The 20,007-nt window shown below is 40.0% G+C and overlaps 1 protein-coding gene across 1 annotated transcript in view; it reads right to left on the bottom strand.

The window, feature by feature from the left end:
• HERC1 (HECT and RLD domain containing E3 ubiquitin protein ligase family member 1) overlaps positions 1 to 20,007 on the bottom strand; it is a 118,541-nt gene that overhangs the window by 37,310 nt on the left and 61,224 nt on the right. Inside the window, exons 24-38 of the mRNA XM_027704409.1 lie at positions 18,187 to 18,493; positions 16,780 to 16,900; positions 16,482 to 16,533; positions 9,090 to 9,361; positions 8,549 to 8,764; positions 8,343 to 8,463; positions 7,194 to 7,431; positions 6,083 to 6,276; positions 4,761 to 4,916; positions 4,436 to 4,542; positions 4,088 to 4,198; positions 3,830 to 4,006; positions 2,646 to 2,885; positions 2,369 to 2,452; positions 1,389 to 1,909 (exon numbers count right to left, since the gene is read on the bottom strand). Coding sequence (XP_027560210.1) covers positions 1,389 to 1,909; positions 2,369 to 2,452; positions 2,646 to 2,885; positions 3,830 to 4,006; positions 4,088 to 4,198; positions 4,436 to 4,542; positions 4,761 to 4,916; positions 6,083 to 6,276; positions 7,194 to 7,431; positions 8,343 to 8,463; positions 8,549 to 8,764; positions 9,090 to 9,361; positions 16,482 to 16,533; positions 16,780 to 16,900; positions 18,187 to 18,493 — 2,917 coding nt within the window. The remainder of the gene's footprint in view (positions 1 to 1,388; positions 1,910 to 2,368; positions 2,453 to 2,645; positions 2,886 to 3,829; positions 4,007 to 4,087; positions 4,199 to 4,435; positions 4,543 to 4,760; positions 4,917 to 6,082; positions 6,277 to 7,193; positions 7,432 to 8,342; positions 8,464 to 8,548; positions 8,765 to 9,089; positions 9,362 to 16,481; positions 16,534 to 16,779; positions 16,901 to 18,186; positions 18,494 to 20,007) is intronic.

Genomic DNA, 20,007 nt, shown 5'->3' on the forward strand with positions numbered 1-20,007 from the left:
GCATACACAGGTTTTCAACAAGCATTGAAACCCAGAAGTCCCACAGAAGCTCTCAATTCTGTGCTGACACAGGCTTTGGCTAGATTATTTAGAGGTATGTAACAGGCTTCTACTAAGAAAAACTACCTTAAGCCGAATCTTATCATCATACCTGAGCTGAATCTGTGCATAGATACAAAAGCTTATAAAGAAAAAAATTTTCACATGAAGGAAAAGTTTCGATGGACCTCATGTTCCTGTTCAAGTATTCATCACCACACTACTGATAGCTTATGATAATTCTGTCTCTGGTATGTCAGGACAGATTACCTGGTGAGGACAGTGATTTTAAAAACACAGATCAGAAAACCCAATAGACACAGAGGTCTATTCTGTCATCTACATTCACTGGTATCTTCTGGTGATATTTAGGACTGTTACACTCGACTAATTTTCACTTGAAGCAGGACAAAAATTCACCAGTCCATATTTCCATACATCTTGTATTTTCCATTTATCCAGCAGATAAATGACTTTTAAATCTTCCTTTTATTATCCCAAAATGTTTTCCCATCTTACAATATAAACTTCTACCTAAAAATGAAAGCAAGCTTTAGCCTGGTTTTAATGAAGAAGGTACACTCTCAACTTAACTCAATACTTTACACCAAGTTCAAGTGCTGTACCACTTCACTCAAACAACGGTTCAACTTATTTTAAGGGCACACTTACTTTAAGGCTATACTGTCACATGGGCATATTTGAAAGAATTTTTTATCTGGAACTAAATCAATTGCACTTCAGTATATTTAGTTAAAGTGACAACAGCCTTTGCAAAGACAAAACAGACATGATGCTGCAAGAGCTCTAAGAGGCAAACTGACCTTGGCTATTTCAAAATGTAATTTTTTTTTTACCAGCAGTAAAAAAAAAATAAAATAATTAGTGCTCTATTTCTCCACAAGGCTGTGGTTCAGTTACAGGCAGAAGTAGTTTAAGAAATTAAATGAATCAAATCTTTCCACACAAAAACACAGGCAAGTCCTGTGAGAGCACCAGAAAGCCCAGAGAAGTCACTGGCTTCCTTTTAGAGTTTCCTTCCAGGTGCCTTCCCTTCGAAGGCAAGATAGGTGGAAAAGGGGGTATCTCCTTCCAGCCTCCTCCCTGGTCCTCACCATCCTCAGCAGAACAGCAGCTCCAGACTGCTCACACCTAACACAGGGGCACTCCCTGGGCTCTCTAAGGCAGGTCAGACCCTGAATGAGCCCCACTTCGAGGCAGCATTAACTTCAATACCGCTGAAGTCTAAACTTACAATAATTGCTCAGCACGACTCTAATGCAAGACGTATGTTACTTCTGAAGATTTCCAAGCACCACTAGGCTGAAAAGCGCAGGAAATGCACATACCTGATGGTGATCTCTGCTTCATCCCACTGCACCTTGGCAGAAGTGCTGCCTTCCTTGACCACCCCAAGCAGGGTGGCGTGCCGGCCGGTTTGCTTGTGAACGCAGCGCCCTCCGACCCTGAGCCCGGCATCCACCCCTCCGATGACGGCCAGCACGGGCCACACCTCCACACACAGCATCTTCAGCTGCAGCTCCGACAGCTCGGCCAGGCCGTGCCGCCCGTGCTTGCCTTTCTCCTCCTCCTTGTTCTCCTTCTCCTCTCTCACCTCGCTCTCTTCCCGGCTTTGAACCGAGCGGCTTTTCTTGAGCTTTTGCCCTGCTTCTTTAAGACAGGTTTTGATTTTGTTCAGCCTTTCCATCATCTTTTTGTTGATGCAGTGTGTCCAGCGGTCCGTGCGGTGCAGGATACGGATCAGCTGGATGGTGGCCTCTGCCAGCACTGCAGCCATGGGGCTGCAGATGGGGTCCCCAGGCAGCAGGTCTCTGGGTGTCCCTCGCATCTGCATGTCACAGATTTTCACCTACGTGTTGGAAGGGAATGGTGTCAAAGTTGTCTTCTCAACATACCTGAATAAGCTCTTTTTATAAATACAGGAGTCTCCTGAATAGAAATAATTACTAGCATTGCCTCTTTTTGCTTTCCTAACCCACCTGAACGCTGATCAAAACCTCCAACCTTTCAAACTCAAGGATGCTGAAATTACAACCGTTGATGGTTTCTCACAAAACGCTATCTAGAAATCCTAATAGTACATTCTGCCTGGTTTCTGGGGAACTGAATTTTTCATGTAGAACATTAAGTCTGGAAACGAATTCTAAATAATAAAATAAATTTTGAATTTACAATAGATGACAACAGTTAAAACACTGTATTATCAACATGGTTTTGGTCAGAAATCCAAAACAGCACCACACAATGATGAATATTGACTTATCCCAGCCAAAACCAGCACATCCACACAGATGAACATTTAAGTTACCTTCTCTCCTGGATTACTGCTGTAGAACATAACACAAGGGTATAACTCAGCTGCATCCACATCTTCAAAAGCTAGTTTGGGCTCCTAGTGAAAAAACCAAAACAAAAACCCCTCAAACTCAGAACACCTTAACAAGCAAAAATATGAAACATGAAAAAGTTGTGTCTGTATTATAAAGGTTTTAAGTACGGAAACTATCATGAGTTTTCACCACCATGTCTATCCATGTCATGCTACTGTTGCAAATAAAAAGTCCCCCACAATTGACGTTAAATACCTCTCCATTTTTCCCAAAGGAAATGGTTCTTGCTTCCATATCCAACACACATGTGATGAAATCTCCTTGGGTGAAGCTGGACAGGGTCAAAGTCTGCTCTCCATTGTGGTAGAGGTTGCCACTGTAGGCTCTGTAGAGCCACATATCCGAGGTGGTGCGATGGTTAAAATCATGGACCGGCCAGCGGGAAACCCCCACACATGTGCCCTCATTGCCTCGATTCTCCTTTACAATGTAGAACTGGCAGGAAAAGCAAGCAGGGAAAAAATGCAAGAATATGCACTTGAACACATTGAAGCAACGAAAATTTTCCTTGCTCGTCAGTATGTATACTTCTGTTTCTCTCAGAAGCTTTTAATAATAAAAAATTATAAGTTTATAAGGTGAAATCATGGTCTAGCTCTAAAATGACATCTTGGGTATAAGGTCAGTCACTGACAAGTCATTTAGCTTAATGTACTAGTAATGAAGAAAACTATATGCAAATACACAAAGAAGTTGGGGGGGACGTTTCTGGACTCAAAACATACACACACACAAGTTGGGCTACAAGTGCTAAAACAATATTACAGAAAGAAATAAGCTTTTCATCTCATGTTCACAGATTCAAGTGGGAAAAAAAAGTAGAAGTGTTATGCTCAAAGGTGGTACTAACAAGGACCACAACTCTGTATGTATCTATATTCCTAAAAAAGTTAAAATCACTCCAGATGGTGTATTAAAACACTGTTCTTGCCAGTCAGGCTGATGTGCCTTTTTGCAAGAAAACAATGTTTTGTGAAGTGTTTTTGTACAGAAAAAAATTCAAAATATACATATTTCAGCAGGTAACTTTTGCAAAACTAGGCACATTCATGCTGACTGTGGATCTTAGGGACAAGTACCATCACCCTCTACAAACACACAACACACACTGACACTCTCCAACCTGTGTACTGAAATAGCCAAATAGCAGCATTCAAAAGCAGCCACAAACTCTTCCCTTTGGACTGAAAAATCATAAAACCATAGAATGATTTAGACTGGAGAAGATCCTTAAGATCATTGAGTCCAACCATAAACATAACACTGCCATTTACTCAAGGGTGTTGCCATAAGGGAAAAAACACCTGCTGTTAACAAATCATAGCACATTTCCAAATCCAAGTGAGAGAAGTTAAGAAATGCACTTTTGGGCAACCTACCTTCCACTGGTAACACCCAGAGGTGACTCCAGTGGATGCTAAACCATATCCTTTGCCTCCACTTCCATGAGTCAGAATCTGCCCATTCTCCACTATGCAGCACTGAGCCTTCTCAGGATCAAAGGACACCTCCTGTATGGGAAGATTCTCATCCTCATCTTCAGACTCTCCTTGCTTCTACCACGAACAGGACAAAATATTTGTGGTCAATGTGATTCAGGAGCATTCAGTCACGAGACAAAGTACAAGCATCGTTACCTGCAGTTTCATTTCCTGCTCTTTCTCCTTGATTTGGATGGCATGTTTGGCCTGAGCTATTGGAGTCTCCCACATGCAGTCAGACAGAAGTGAGAACAATCTCTCAACAACCTGGTGTATTGGAATAGAATTCAGATCATTTTAACTCCCAGATGAGGACAAGCAGTATTATATTGTTTTACTTTACTTTGTAGGTACGAACATCAAAATATTTAGTGCTCTTGGATTAACAAAAATCTACACTGAGCCTCACTAGATTGGATTTTGCACAAACTTAGGAAACATTCATAAGTTTAATGAGACTTTTAGAAGAAATAGGTGTAAAGGTTTATAACAAAATATAGAGACCTGAGCCATTTGATCATCTTCAACGCCAGATTCACACGCAGGTAACACAGCTTCCAGCACGTGAAGTGCCAGCAGTCTGGTCCTCAGATTGCCAACCAAGGGAACTCCTGAAGATGGAACAACAGGTCAATGATCTGGAAGAGTCCTCTGCATCGGGCCTGCACCTGGCTACACCCCACCAGTGCACCAAAGTGTAACTCCTGTGCACATCTACTCCAGTTAGTTCTGATTGTTCACTGTGTAACATGTTCTAACAGGGTTTCATTTCTGGAACTGCCCCACGGAAATGCAAGTAACCACTGAGCACGTTTTGACCAGGTCATACCTGAGCAACACTTCTGAGAAGCAATGTTCAGGAGTACTTCTGTCCACTTTGGAGATGCCATTTTGGACTGAATTGCTTTTGAAGACACAACTCTACGCAGGAAAACAAGGAAGTCTCCCAGGTGCAGTTCTGCTGCGTGTTGCTTTCGCAGGGCAGCTAGGAAGGGAAATGAAAAATTTTCATTGCATCTTAATATTACAATTCAACTGGCAGTCCTGCTACTGTTCTGTAGGTAAAAATGCAACCCTCAGTTACTCCATGGTGGCTGGCTGTTAACCTTGGCTGGCTGACAGGTGCCCACCAAGCTGTGCTCTCACTTCTGCTCCTCGGCAAGGCAGGGACAGAAAATAAGACTAAAAGTTCATGTCTCAAGGCAAAGGAGCAAGACCGCCTTTTTTTACCCTCATGGGCAAACCAGACTCACTTTGGGGAAGAATAATTTAATTTATTGCCAGTGAAAAATAGAAGAGGACAAAATTAAAACATCTTCCACGCAACCACCCCTTCTCATAAGGCTGAACATCACTCCCAACTCTCCTGCCTCCCCACCCAGTAGGGCAGTCGGGCAAAGTGGTTTTGATGCAAAACACTGAACTTCTTCCCACCTTGATGGGTATTCCAAGGAAGTTCTAACATGAAAATGCCTCTGGAAAGACCTCATATCCTATTTTGTGATTAATTATCTTATAAATAATGCAATGGTTGATGAATTAACAAGTGAAGACCATTATAAGCACAAATAAAAACATATGTACACCTAAAACCAAGCTACAATTGATAATTCTTCAAACCCATAATTTCCACAGAAAATCAGAGTGTTCATTAAGGACTGCAAACACTGTGAAGATCTTAGTATTTCAGGAAATCTTTTCTTGCAGATTTTTTCATATCACAGAGTAGTGTCACCCTCTTGCCATTCACTCAAACTGCAAAACTGCTTAAATACAACAATTTCCTGAATAAAGCTATACTTATTTGTAGTTTGAAATCCAGATAAATTCCTATGACCACATATATGAAAAACACTACCACCAAATCATTGTTCAAGGGAAACTATACTCTCTTCCTAATTCCAAACCAGATGGGAGTAATTCTTATTCTCAGCCTGCTTGTATCCTTACATCGCTTTATGCATCAATTCTTTATAAATCTGAGCAGAGCACTAAATTATTTGATGACTTGAATCTAATTTACAGAGTTAAAAATGATCCAACAAAAATCAAAACACAGTAGAGCTGATGAGGACCTCAGCATTCAGTGGTTTCTTCTATTATGCTTTCTGGTATTTTAGAACTGTAACAGAAATTATGCAAAATATTTACCTCTGAAGTCTCTCTTATCATTATCCCCATTTGAATCTGCCTTTTTTGATTCCACTTCATCTTCCTCCCCTCCCCCTTCTCCAAAGGAAGCCATAAGCATCACACCAGCTTGTGATAACAAGTTCTTCAGCTGGCTGCATAATAAATCCAGCAAAGACTGGACCACCTTTGGGCTCAGTTTATCAGCATAGGTTCTGTACAGACACACAAAAAAGTAAAAAGAAGAGTATTTGAGAGCTGATCCAAGGAACAATAATTGCAGCAGGTTATTTTTCCCCACCCTCCACCATAGGCTTGGATTATTACTTTTTTCAACCCTTTTAAAACACGTTAAAACTAATGTCTAATTAAACTAAAACTCTCTAATCTTTGGAGTCAAAGGATATATTTTCAGTACTTCCTAGGGGAAAAAGAACAACTTTGTTAATTAATCATAATTCCACTGCAACTTCCAAGGATGAGGTGTTGTTTCCATGGTTTGGGGTATTTTTTTGGTTTAGGGTTACTGGAAGTTTTTGACATAACACACTTGGCAGGTAAATGCAATGTGTTGTTTGAACACTGACATGAAGATGCATGTATAGAATATCAAATAATAGTCTTGCCCCAAACAGAAAATACTTTCTCCACTGCTGTGTACTGAGTTAAACTAAATATTTAAGTATTGATAGGACTTTGCATTCTGTTCCATGGTCTAGCAGAGGCCACTGTTCCTCAGCAAATTATTTCATATTCTGAAAAGCAGCACAATGCACTGCTCTGAAGAACTCCTATCATGTTATTGGTATTGCTTTTACACATCAACAGAAAATCTTATCACATCAACTGAGCAGACCTACACACAAAGCTGAACTAGCAAAATGGGGACTACTGGAATACAGTGTTCACAGACCACAGAGTTGTAACTATTCTGGTCCAATTCACAATTTAAATATACTTATAAGCCTTATGTGCATCTTTCCTATGAATAATGTGACTACTCTTTTTGTTCTGCCCTTCACTTACATACTCCTGAGCAGCATTTATTGACCTAAATAAAGGTTATTTTTAAAGGGTGCTGGAGAGCTTAACAACTAAGTTTTCCAAAAGCAAGGGAGCATCTGACACTCACCCTGTGGTGATGGCGAGGATCTGCAGGAGCCTCGTGCTGGCTACTTTCAGAGCTGTGCTGAGCTGAGAGATGCCAGTTTTGGGCAGCAGCTGCAGAGGTTGTCCCAGCATGGTGTCTGTGCCACACAGCTGGGACAGCACGTTCAGCAGCCCAGTGGAAATGGCCAGGGACACGTCAACAGGCTGGTAGTGCACGCTGAGAGCAAAGACTGTCACCAAGAGAAGGCGCTGCTGTGCTTCTGGGGTTAAAAGAGTTGTTTCAAATTATTAGCTGCTTAGAGTAAGAACCCTAAGACAGAAGAACAGCAAATTATTTTTTAAATACAATTCAATGAATTAAATTATCAAGGAAAGAGCGAGTCTTTGTCAGATACTCTAAGGGAGTCTTTCTGATGTACCACTGTAGTCCCCTTTAACTCAGTGTAACCCTGTGTCAAGGCTGTCCCAGGAAGAATATCATGCAGATCTAGTTTGTGATGTAAATGTTCTGAGGCTAAATCTCAAACCAGATACTTCTCTCTAGAGAAGTATAAGTGGGTGAAATACTTCATTTTCTACGTGTACTTCACATGGATTCTCAAGAAATTTCTTTCAGTTCCATTTTAATTGTAAGTGAAACAGTAAAACAATTCAGGTAAGAATGCCCATTGGGTTTCACCAACAAATTCAAATTCCAGAGCTCTCTGCAGTGCTGAAGCAATTGGTCAGTGCATGGACAAAGGCACAAAGAGGTGCAGAGTTCAGCTATCCCTGAAGCACGTGGCAATATCTGGATATAGGACAGCACAAAGGGCTTTCCAAAGAGACAAGGTGCCCTGTTCCTCAGGTTTGGGTTTAAAGAAAGTTCACTTCAACAAAGGAAGAGACTGGAGATTTCTCACCTCTTCCAAAAAATTGCTTTCTTATCCCTGAGAAACCTAAAAATCACTTTGAAGCCCCAAAGTCACAGGTGACCATAGGAGATTGTGATATGTGGAACAGAAAGGCTGAGAAGACTTAAAATAAGAAGGCCTAACTAACACTTGAGGAAAATGAAGACAGAAAAAGGGTAAAAAGAAGTCAGATAATTCAGTGAATCCTGGTCACTAAAGGCTGCTTTGGTAAATGTACAAGCTGTTGTACTGTATTTTGCAAATCTGGTTTCACTTACCTATGTGATGCTTATTAGCTTGCAGGGCTCTTTCTAAAGTAGCAGATAACTGCTGGTAGATTTTGTGCACAGCCACCTGGATTTCAATTTGAATACTTCTCTTGGCTGCTCTGATACCATCCTGGGCCAAACAAATAAATATTATAAGGACTGATGCATTTTTATCACTCAGTTATTGAAACAGCAGAAACTCCTGAAGTACATACCTGGTAGTGATGTAACCTTACACTCTCTCCTTTGGCACCTGCATGTCCCACAGTGCCCAAACCAAAGCAGCCAGCAAGGAACTGGAGTCTAACAGAAGTAAGCAATGAAGAAGACTGAAATCCTGGCACTTGACGGCTTCCCATCAGTGGCACACTGCCTTTTTCCTCCATCCCTGACAGAAGCACCAAAATCTGATGAAGGGCTTCCAGACGAAGCTAAAAAATAAAGGCAGGCAAAAGACAATATTTATTAAGTAGCCAGTATCCCTAGAAATTGGAATTGGATCATCTCCAACTCTAAGCAAGGATGAATGAAGTAGTTGTTTTCTCCTCGACACAATTTTTTTAAAAAGGGCAATACTTTCAGTTTTGTTTTAGAGTTTATTTACAAAAAGTTCCCAGTTCCAGTTAAGATATTTAACAGAGGAGAAAGAAAAATGTAATTAATAGTTGGAATTTGGACAATGTTTCAAGGAAAAAAAAATCTCTAAAATGAGCATGATGTCTAAAGAATAAGAAGAGTTGTTAAACTGAGATCTACCTCAGCCCTCAGCTGCTGCTGCTCCATTGCAATGATTGATGCCTGTGGGCTGGTGGACATACTCTCCTCTGGCTCCTTAAATCCTGGGGAGTTCCCCACGTCTCCACTCACAAAGCTGACAACATTTTCAATCAAAGTATGAACTCCGAGGGATCTTGAGAGATCAAAGTCGGACTCCACGAATGAGTAGGAGGACGTGTACAACCAGTCCCTGCCGTGCTTCAGTCGGACCCAGGAGTCACTCAGAGATTCCACCTGACTGTGAATTGCTCCTAAAGACACACACAGGGAAGTCTCTCAATTCCCACTCACCAGGTAACACATTCTGGCAGTAGGTAAAGACTGAACTGCTGCTATTCATACAGGTGGAAAATGAATATTCATGTTAATTATACCATGCATTAAAGCAACTTAGAGCAAAACAGTTGATTTAAATTTACAGCAATTTCCCTAAAGAAAAGGCTGTATTTCTTTTCTATGTTAAGCAGTATTGCTACATGGTGCTAAGTGAGAAAACAAAAAGGCAGAAGCCACTCAAACTGCTCAGCTTAAAGCTAGAACACTGAATAAAATGCTCTGCAGCTAAATGACAAAATAGTAAAGAAAACATTTGCTACAACAGAAATTATGCACTTGGATATTTATTTTAAGGTCTAGCCATAGAGCAAGAGTAGTTTTGGTTTTAATCAAGCCACTGTATTTCATAGTTTGGAAAAAGTAGTTATTTTGGATGAAATATTTACAGAAATCATGATTGCAGATGGAACAAAGTATCTTAGACTAACAGAGAACATTTACTTTGACTCAAGAGAGATACATGTATATTAAATACTATCTCCAGCAAGCATTAGATCTGTATATTTGTCAGCTGGTCATTTCACAAGTCTCTTTTCAAGTGTTTCCTCTCTCCTTACACTGTAACTTTACCATCACCACTAACAAATGGCCTCCAAATGAGCACGAGCCATCAGTCTGCAGCACTGGTTGCACCTCATTTCCAAAAGAGTTTTGCTGGAACCCAAACCCTGGCACCAATGAGGGCCATGTCACTCAGGCCATAAGTTCATTAGCAGTCAACCCATGGACAGCAGGCAGTATTTTATTTTTGTAAATGATGTTGGCCAACTTGGACCTGTGCAAGGTGTTCCAAGAGGGCAGACCCTGCTCAGAAGAACTGTCCATCTGTAAAGATAGGTAGTGTAAGGAGACCTTTGTGGAAACCTAATGTATGTTTAAAGTCACTTTGAAATTTTAGTTTGGAGTATCTTAAATAATCTACAAATAATTTTTAAATACTAATCTATTAATCTATCTTATGCACAATGAGTTGCAGATAAAATTTGGAGAATCACAACCCATTCAAAGGGCTCGTACAAATCTGTATTACTTTGGTTTTGAAAAATCTTTCTGCAGGGTATCAGCCTCAAACATTATTAAAATAGCCATTTTCAGGAAAAAGTCACACAAATTCACAGCAATCCATCTGTTCAAAGCTTTCTTTCCTCAGTAAGGCTGAGTTCCAATGGCAACAGCTGGATCCTCGTTTCTGGATCTCCTGTCTACCTGCAGCAGTTGCTCAGAGGGACAAGGAAAGACAGACACACAGGTTGGAACTCAGGATAATTCCCCTGGCAACCATTGACATAATTTCTTTCCTGAAGTAAAGGCAATATGCTGTTATTCTGCCAACAAGGCTGCACCTGCAGGTCATAATTTGCATCTCCACACAACTTACAAATTCAAAATATTGTGAAATTTTGCTTCTCTTTTGTAAATTAGGTAGTAAATCCCCACTTAGTTGCCAAAAATTTAATTGTCAGGGCTATGAATTAGGAAAAGCTGTTCACATTCCATTTCCTTTTCTGTAAACAGTGTTTATGTGCATTTGCAAGGTATCCCTTACACTTGCTACTAAACAGTTACAATGGCTTCAGAAAGAACCATCACAGTACTTAGGTCATACAACATATTTGACAAAAATATACAGCCTCAAATGGATTTGGGATAATGCAAAGACTAAGCTTAAACACTACTTTTCAAAGTGCAATCTAATTTCCTAATCTCTGCTGCTTTATGTAACACGGCAACACCACCTGGTTTACAGAGAACAACCTATTTTGTCAAGTTTACTGTGAAAAAAAATTTACAGAAATTCTGTTACTGAATTTTACTATTTACACCTGGTGACAGTATTTAAAACAACAGCAAAGACAGATACCACCTTACCCTAATTTTAACATTAATTGTTAGAGTAGTTGTTTTAAGGCTCTCCTTTAAAATCTAAGTTATATGGGGAAGTGACAGGTGAGAAACATAAGATAAATGACACAGAGTAGAACAAATGCGGGCTAAAATACTTAGTTTCATGTAGGAAGCAGTTTCCTGGCATATGAATGGTGAGCAGAGCCCAAGGGAGAGGAGAAACGAAGCCTCAGGTTACCCACAGGAAGCACAGCTAAATCACTGCCAAGTCCACAAAATGTTGCCCACACAGCAACAAAAAAAGCCCCCCCACCAGAAGAAAATTTAGTTTTGATAGTCAACAAATCTTATAAGAAAGAACCCCCCCCACGTATTAATAAAAACCTAAATTATTTCATATTTGAAATAAGATTAGATCTTAGCTAGCCATTTTAGTATGAAATGCAAGAATGTTTAAACGTAAGACCAATTTAAAATTGTTTCAAATTTGGACAAAGTCCAACAATTATGAGATACAGATTAAATGTAAGACAACAGAAGTTACAATTGAAAGTGTAGAGTTTAAACACAGAGATATCAGAAATCAAAGGGCATACTTCAGCAGCACGCAGATCTAAAACAAAGTAATTTTTTTCTCTTGAATATGTCAAATATCAATAGAAAAATCAAATGTATGGCTGTATATTGGAGCTTAGCTTGATTCTGTGCAATATCCATCACACAGAATTGATTGCAGTGCAGCACTTCCAAAGCCTCTACAATCACATGACCAGAGCTGTGCAGAGGCAGAAACTTTAAGCTTACAGTGAAAATAAAAAAGTTTACTTGTCCTTATAAGCCAGCTTGTAATAATGAGTTTTCTACATGAATGTGGCACAGCTGCAATGCACACTCCAGAAAACAAAAAATATGTAGGGAAGCTATAGAGACAAAAAATAAACATGCCATCAGTTACTTGCTTGAAGCTCTTCTTTTTTCTGGGGCTCAACTGGCCAAAAAGGAGTAAATACACTACACCACACAAGAATCAGAAGACAAAAGCAGACATTTGAAACAGAAGGTAACACACTCATAAAACCTCGTCCTCATATTATTCTTAGACTTAATGATCAGTTTCAATCACTACAACAATGCCAAGCAGCAAAGTATGTGGAAAAAAATACTTACTCTTGTTTTGAATTAGTATTGCCTAAATAACACTTTCTACATTCTGCACCTTCTGGTCAAGGAAACAAAACTAATCCCTTGAACATCCCTTGTATCACCCACCAAGACGTGTCTAAATCCCTTCCTCAAACTCCAGTTGCCCTTTTCCCAACTCAGAACTCATTACTGCAGGAACATTTCAATTGAAGTTGGATTTCATTGAAGTTGCTGCTTTTTTTGGAGTAATACTGTGTCAGTGACACAGAACAGCAACACAAGCACACTGGAGTTCACTGAATTTAGATGTATGTGATGAAAACCCCCGAGTGGAGGAGTCCCACTGATCTGCCTGGAACCATGATTTCACTGCTGACCATGCAGCCCTTGCTGTTAACTCCCTAAAGCTGTGCACAGCCTCCCACAGGTACTGTACACACCACTTCTGGGTGACAAAAACACCCCTGGGTCTGCCAAATTGAAAGAGATTAATCTAAGCAACAAAAAGTAAAAAGGCTTATATACAAAGGGAAAACAATGTCTTCACCCCTTGCCACAAAATCACTGAAAAAGACTTTTTCTGTAGTTATGGAAGGAAAAGTTTACTAATTCAGAAATAACTAAGTACCAAGCAACAAGAAACTCAAAGGATCCTCAGGTTGAAGTAGGAATACCCCAGTCGTATTTCTGAATAGATAGAAAGAATGAAGAAGGCAATTTAAATAAAGATTGGACTGAGTGGCTGAGATGTTAATTGAATAAAAAGAGAATGCTTTTCCTTCCATACTCGTCCACAAGACCATAGGAACTCACAGGATTAGCAGTCTTTGTACTGCTAGTTTTCAATACTGTAATTTATGAAAGGGAACAGCTTTCACACCATAAAAATCAGGTTATAACCAACAGTGAGATTCAATTAGCAAGGAAATGTGACCTGAATTGTGAACAATGAACTGCTGCCTTCAACAAGCAGAAGTTCTAAAATAAGCCAACCTACTCCAGGGGGAATTACTCTCTTGCCTGTAACAAACCAACCACTCACCAATACCCTGTAATTTTGACAAATTTGCAAGGATCAAACACTCTGCATGGAATATGGTTGAGGATAAACCAGCTATACAAAACCTCAGCTGGAAACCTGTGTGGTCACAGTTCTGTAACATTTAGTGTGGTTACATTTCAGTACATTTGTTGAGAAGAGATGGGAGGAACCTCACACCCATATATGAAAGAAATCTTTTTAGTCAAAATTCTCTTTGAAGTCTTCAAAATAGCACAGCCTGCAGGAAAAAAGCAGTGGTGATAGAAGGAAAAAAACCTTGCTTTCCAGTTGGCTTTGCTTGCCAGCTTCCTTCAGCTTATGCAGACACACTGAAGAGAACAAACATTTTCAAGGGCTGCTGCAAACTTGAGTAAAGAATTATTTTAAAAACCACACATAAAAGGAAACGTGATCAAATATTTTAAATTATAAACTTCAGCAGAAAGAAATGAGAAGTGGTTCCTTTGGTTTTTCTGTAAGACTCCACTCGTTCTTTCCCCCCAAACACTGCCAACTCCACATTCGATCCAACAAAAATGTGAAGAGTTCAGCTACTAAGTCCCTTAAAGCAACACTGGTTACTGCTGCTGTTTTGTAGGATTTAAGTTAATTGCAATTTGAGAAGTGTTTCCCACATACACTTCTGTTGTAATGCATGACTATTCTCTGCACTCAAAATAGACACATACTTCAGCATCTATATGACAAGTTTCCTTCCTCTCCTTGTCATTTAAAGGGACACAAAATCTTCCACATCTTCCACTCAAAAGCAGATCAGATGTAGGAGTACAAGGTACAATCATAAATATGGAAAGAACATGTCAAAAAAAAAACAACCTAAAAATAAAAATATGCTGCCTGTTCCTCACGAAAATATCTATTGGTTGCTTCAGGGGAGTCTGACTTTGGTGGCACTTTAAAATCCACTTGGAGAACATCTTGACAAACAATGTTGGAGTCTTCTGTGGGTCATTTCTGCCACAGTGGTTTACTTGCCATAAACAGGAAACTGGGCTTTTTCATCACTTCAATTTTGAACAAATGTAGCAAATTCAAATGCAGATGAAGTCTTTAATTCCTTCTGGGGGATGGAGCACAGCTGAATGTGAATGTGCTGTGAGAATTCAGATTTCTCCTGCTCCTCAAACTGAGGCCAACAGTGAGCACAAACATCCCCCTTATCAGTCACAGCACATCCCAAGAACAGAGATATAACTGAAGGGGTTTCACCACTCCAACATCCGTGACTGGCACTGCACCATCCCTGGCACCTCAGTGTGCTGGAGATGTGACAAGGGGCGAGGGGACAATCCAAACTGGCTGGAAGTTGCACCCTCACCAAACACTGGGACATGCTTCAGCTCCAGGGGATTCACAAAACCAAACACGGCAGAAGAGATGAAAGACCTTAAACAGCCCTGAGAACAGCTCATCCACTTCTCACACAGGCGTTTGTAGATCTTTTCCTGACCTTTAACAGACCCATGAGGAACGTAAATGCACCCTGGATTCACTGGGTATCAATCAAAACTGTCCTATATATCATCCAGCACAAGCAGACCAGTTTTCATTACTGTATGCTGACCAACCCCAGTTGCCAAAAACAGACAAAAAAAAAATCTAAGTACCATGGGACAGCAAATAAGTCTCCCAGTACCAGAAAGAGTTACATGTTGTCAGAGTGTTCAGTTTGCACGTGAGCTACTTGAGCTTCTTTAGGTTCTGGACAGATCAACTGCATTCCCCCGTTTCTCCTCAGTGGTACAGACCCAGTGCAGAATCTTCTGCTGTAATAAGTTTTAATAAAGTCTCCTCTTGCATTATTGCCCATTTCCTGAGGCTTGTGACCAAAGCAACATCAGCCTAACCAACAGCTCAGGAACTATAATCCATAAAATATACTGTATCTGAGATCTAACCCAAGATCATTTCCTGAATTAGTTTCAGGACACAGGAAATCAAGTGCAGAGTTCTATGTCAGATTAATGGCAAAGCTAAAAATGTTGGTTTCAGAGACTTGACAGAGGCCTTCTGACAGATCTCCTGACACTGAGAATGCCACGACACATCCTGCTGTCAGAGTACAAACAGCTCTACAACATTTCTTTACTTGTTCAACTGTTTCAGTTGATTATGCAAGCACAAGGATTTCCTTTTCACATTACTTAAATACTGAAATCCAATGGGTGCTGCCACTGATAGCCTGTTTTACAGTTCCAGAAGACTTCAAAAAGCAAGCAGCCTCTGAGTGCTCTGCTAGAATTCTTACACGACCTAAGGGTTAAAGGCTTCTGTTATTAAAGTATAACATAACTCAATCTAATTCCTGTTTACATCTTCCCATGATTTTTACAGGTACAACAGACCTAAGTTGTGATTCTCACAGAGACTGTGCATCACCCAGACTGAAGTGAGACTTTTCGTCTCCTTGTAAACAAACACCCTTTGCTCCCTCCATACCTTCTATCAAGAAGCTCATTGAAATTCCCCAGTGAGAAGCAGCAACACAAAGTAGTACAAAAGTTAAAAATCTGATTTATACTGGAGCAATAAAACCAGTGGTTGCTTGGTTCTGTAGATGTGCTGGTGTTGAAAGGATGCAAATTAAGGCGGTATTTTCTGAATACAAGTTCTCCTCGTTCAAGCACATTTTATGGTAAAAGTTCATTGGTAGCACAAGTTCCACATGAACTTCTCTGCCAGTTTTTTATTCCTGAAGTCACATGAGTGAAAACAAAATGAATGCTCCTAATTCACTTAACTTCACAGAAATCCTCACTTGCTTCAAAAGGTCACGATTCTTGAAACTAAAATAGTTATAAACTAGGAAATACTAAAACCAAGTCACAAAGTAACAAACAGTAGGTAACAATTCTTTTACATATTATTTTTAAATACTCAGTTTTAGGATCTGTTATGTAACTGTCAGCTGTATGTAACTGCAAACACACTTTAACACAAACATTTATCTGGTCAATATTCATGAGGTAAACAAGAAAACTTACCCCTCTTTCTGCGTGATGCTGCCAAATCCAAATCAACATTTCGTCTTCCACTCTACATTAAAAGATGAACAAAAGCCTCATTTCTTTACGTGAACATACGTGGTGCATAATATTTGAGTATTTAACTTCCATCCCTCCCCCATAAAAGCGAGGAAGTTAGCAGAGCTATAATAATTTCAATTGGTTTTTTACCGCTAGTACTTTCTCTTCAAAATGCTGAACTGACCTACGGAAACACAGTACTGAACAAATGTTTCAGATGTGCTTTCCACTTGCAAGGAAATACTGGTTTACTCACCAGTGAATAACCTTCCTCATCAGATTCTGGCTGAGACAAATCGGACTCACTCCTTGACTTGATCAGTCTGTAGTTGGAGTTGGTGTGGATTGAGCGACTCTCTGCTGTCAGACTTTCACTCCTGCTCCAGGGGCACACACATTTATGTGCACACAGAAAGAAAACACTGATATCAGACAAAAGTAAGAGTTGATAGTCAAGTTTAGCAGGTGCCACAGTTTTCTTTGGGAGCAAACTATCACAGAACATCACAAGACCACGTTAAAGAGGCAAAAAGTGGTCTGATGGCTTCAGTTATGCTTATAAAGGGTATTAGTAAACTTCTGTTATTTCTTCACAGCCTGACTGGTCAACTGAATAGAGGGGGACCTCAGTGAGGGATCTCTAGTGCCTTGGTGAGTATTACACAGAGTAACAAACACTGAGCTGAGAGCACAGGAAAACAAACACAGAGTAAGTGGGTGACAAAGCACTGAACTTATTCAAAACCCACCCCTAAAATGCATCCTAAAGTTGATATGCTGGAGATGAAAGGCACTTTGACAATGACAGAGGCAGCTACCCATGCTTTAGGGACTAGATCTCCAAAAAGAGGCAAAAAGAATAAAAGGGTACTGAATATATATAATCCTCCTCTATACTTCCCATCAATACCTTAATTTAAAATACCAAACAGAGTTTCTGTACACTAGAAGCATAAGTAGATTCAGACTAGTAGCATCACCTACACAATTCCTGTGCTATATTCTACTTTAAGCATAAAGACTGCCAGAATAAAAGTTTAAGTGAGTCAAGTTTAGAATAAAATTGTGTTACCAAGAATATATTTGGTTACAAAATTTAAAACAGATGAGGTAGTACTTATACTATTTAAATTAAACACTTCTTCCCATTCAGTGAGCTGCCTGGCTTAATTTTTTTTCTCCTATACCTAATAAAAGTGTCTTACCCATGTCAATGTTAGGAATACTTATAAAAATCAAACATGAACAACACTTTTATCATAACAGGCTTTGAAACTTTTGTTTTAAACATACACTACAATTTTTTTGACACTACTACATAGGACACTGGTAAGGGTCAAGAAAACACAAATACGGCAATAAAAAAATCCAAACACAAATTATAGGAAAAAGAAATAGGTTTTCCAAGTACTTCATGATATCTGTACACCTGATGGTCTGAACTATTCACCACTAAGCCCAGCTTTGAAACTTAAATAGGGTGCACACAGAATAAAACTTCAGTTTTAGTTAACATGGACAAAGAAAATTGAGTAAAAATTGAGCATAACACCGCTCTAAGCAAAACGTTTCTTCTAAAACAATTGTGAGAATCCTCAGGGGAAAGCTGAGGTTGTTCAATCAATGCTGAAGGGAGCAGAGATACACAAGGAGCAGAGCCCACCTCGTCATGAGCCCGATGCCCTCGGGGGTGGCCGAGGGTGGCTGCTGGGAGTGCCCGTCCTCCCGGCGCTTCTGCAGCTCCTCCAGAACGGGGCTCACCCCCAGGATCAACAGGGCACACCTGTGGATCACCGAGTTGCAGGCAGCAGTGTACACATCCTGGCCTTCTGTCAGATCTGTGCTGATCCTCCTTTCCTGCTGAGACTGAGGGGGTGGATCATCAAGTCTAGTCCCTGTCCCAGTGCTCATCCTATCCCGATCCCGACTGCGAGCTACTTCACGGGCTGATAGGAAACATTGAAATATTTCTGTAACATGCAACACAAAAAGAAGGTCTTAACTTCTAGACAAAGCTACAGAGAATAAAATATTCATCTACATCTCGGGTCAAAAACTGCCCCACTACAAAGAACAACTAATATTTTTCCAACAGTAAAAGAATACATTGATAATACAATGCCATCAAAGAAGTCATGCAAACAGGTTAAATGAAGCATTTACACAATGTTAATTTTAAAATGAAGAGGACAATGCACTTTGACAGAACACCAAACACTCTTTCAGTGTCTTACTGCAACCCAACTCCTGCTTGGATGGCATCAAAGAGAGAGAGATTATTTCATGTTTGCCTTTTAGCAGACCTATAAAAGTAATGCTTCTGTAAATCTGTATTTCAGACTCTAGCGTATCTCCAAGTCAATACGGAAACAGTTCCAGGCTTTTATTAGCTTTGGGCAGTACAATGAAGATCTTATTAAAATTCTTAGCCTTCACTTTACTGAATTCTGCTGTTGTCTGAGCTGCCAGATTCCTCTAAAGCAGCTGTGTGAGAGATCTCCTCATCTCTGTCTAAAGACCTTAAGTTCTCTTGATTTAATAATTTTATTTTTAAAGATTCAATTCCCTTTTGGAAAGGCAGAGGTAAACCTAAATACTTCCTTCATTGGTATCAACAGTTAGAAGCAGCAAGGCATCAAGGACACCAACTGAACTCTGCATGTCAGGATCAGCTTCCTTGGGAAGTCCAGTGAAATAATCATCATCTTCCTACTTATCTGTGCATGTAACACTACTGTCTGTCTGGATATTTCTGGACACATTTCCTTTATTGTGCCCAGAAACCCTGTGCAGGTGGAATTTGAGAACCCTGAGCATTTGCCCAGGTTAACTGCATATTAAGCAGCAAAAACATATTGCATCTACTGAACTGGTAACACACGTACACCTTCTGGAACCATAAAGCATCTCCTGAATGTGCCTTCAGCTCCACAGCACGCCTTCAGGGAAGGCCACTGCATTGCCCATGCAATGACACACCACAGAAAACTAAAGGTGTAAAATACATTTTGGTCTGTGAGCTCCCAAAGAGAAATACAGGAGTCCTAATGGGGAACTGTCAGCAAAACAGGGGATGACAGCAGAGGCTGGAAAAAGACAAGCATTCTAACAGTATCCAGAGGAACAGTATTTGGAAAAGGAAAAAAAAATTATGCATCTATGGCAAATATCTCAGGTCAGCCAATTTTGCTTTTTAAGCTACATACACTCTACAGAAAACTTCCCAGGCCAACACAACTGCTGTCCTTGGGAATGCTGAGTTAATAACAGAGAAAACCAGCCCAGTGTGACTGAATGTGCTTCACTGAAACTGGAAAAATTAAGGATTAACTATCCCACTGAGCCAGATTACAAACCCAAATCGGTACAATAACAGTCTGCAAGGTTTACCTTTTCCAAGCTATCTTCTAAAGAATTAAACAAGATTTTTAGAAAACCCATGAGAAAGTATTGCAAATAGTGTTACAAATACCAAACTCTGACT

The sequence above is a fragment of the Neopelma chrysocephalum genome, unplaced genomic scaffold (genome assembly GCF_003984885.1).
Source record: "Neopelma chrysocephalum unplaced genomic scaffold, ASM398488v2 Primary Assembly neopelma1_274, whole genome shotgun sequence".
Lineage (NCBI taxonomy): Eukaryota > Metazoa > Chordata > Aves > Passeriformes > Pipridae > Neopelma > Neopelma chrysocephalum.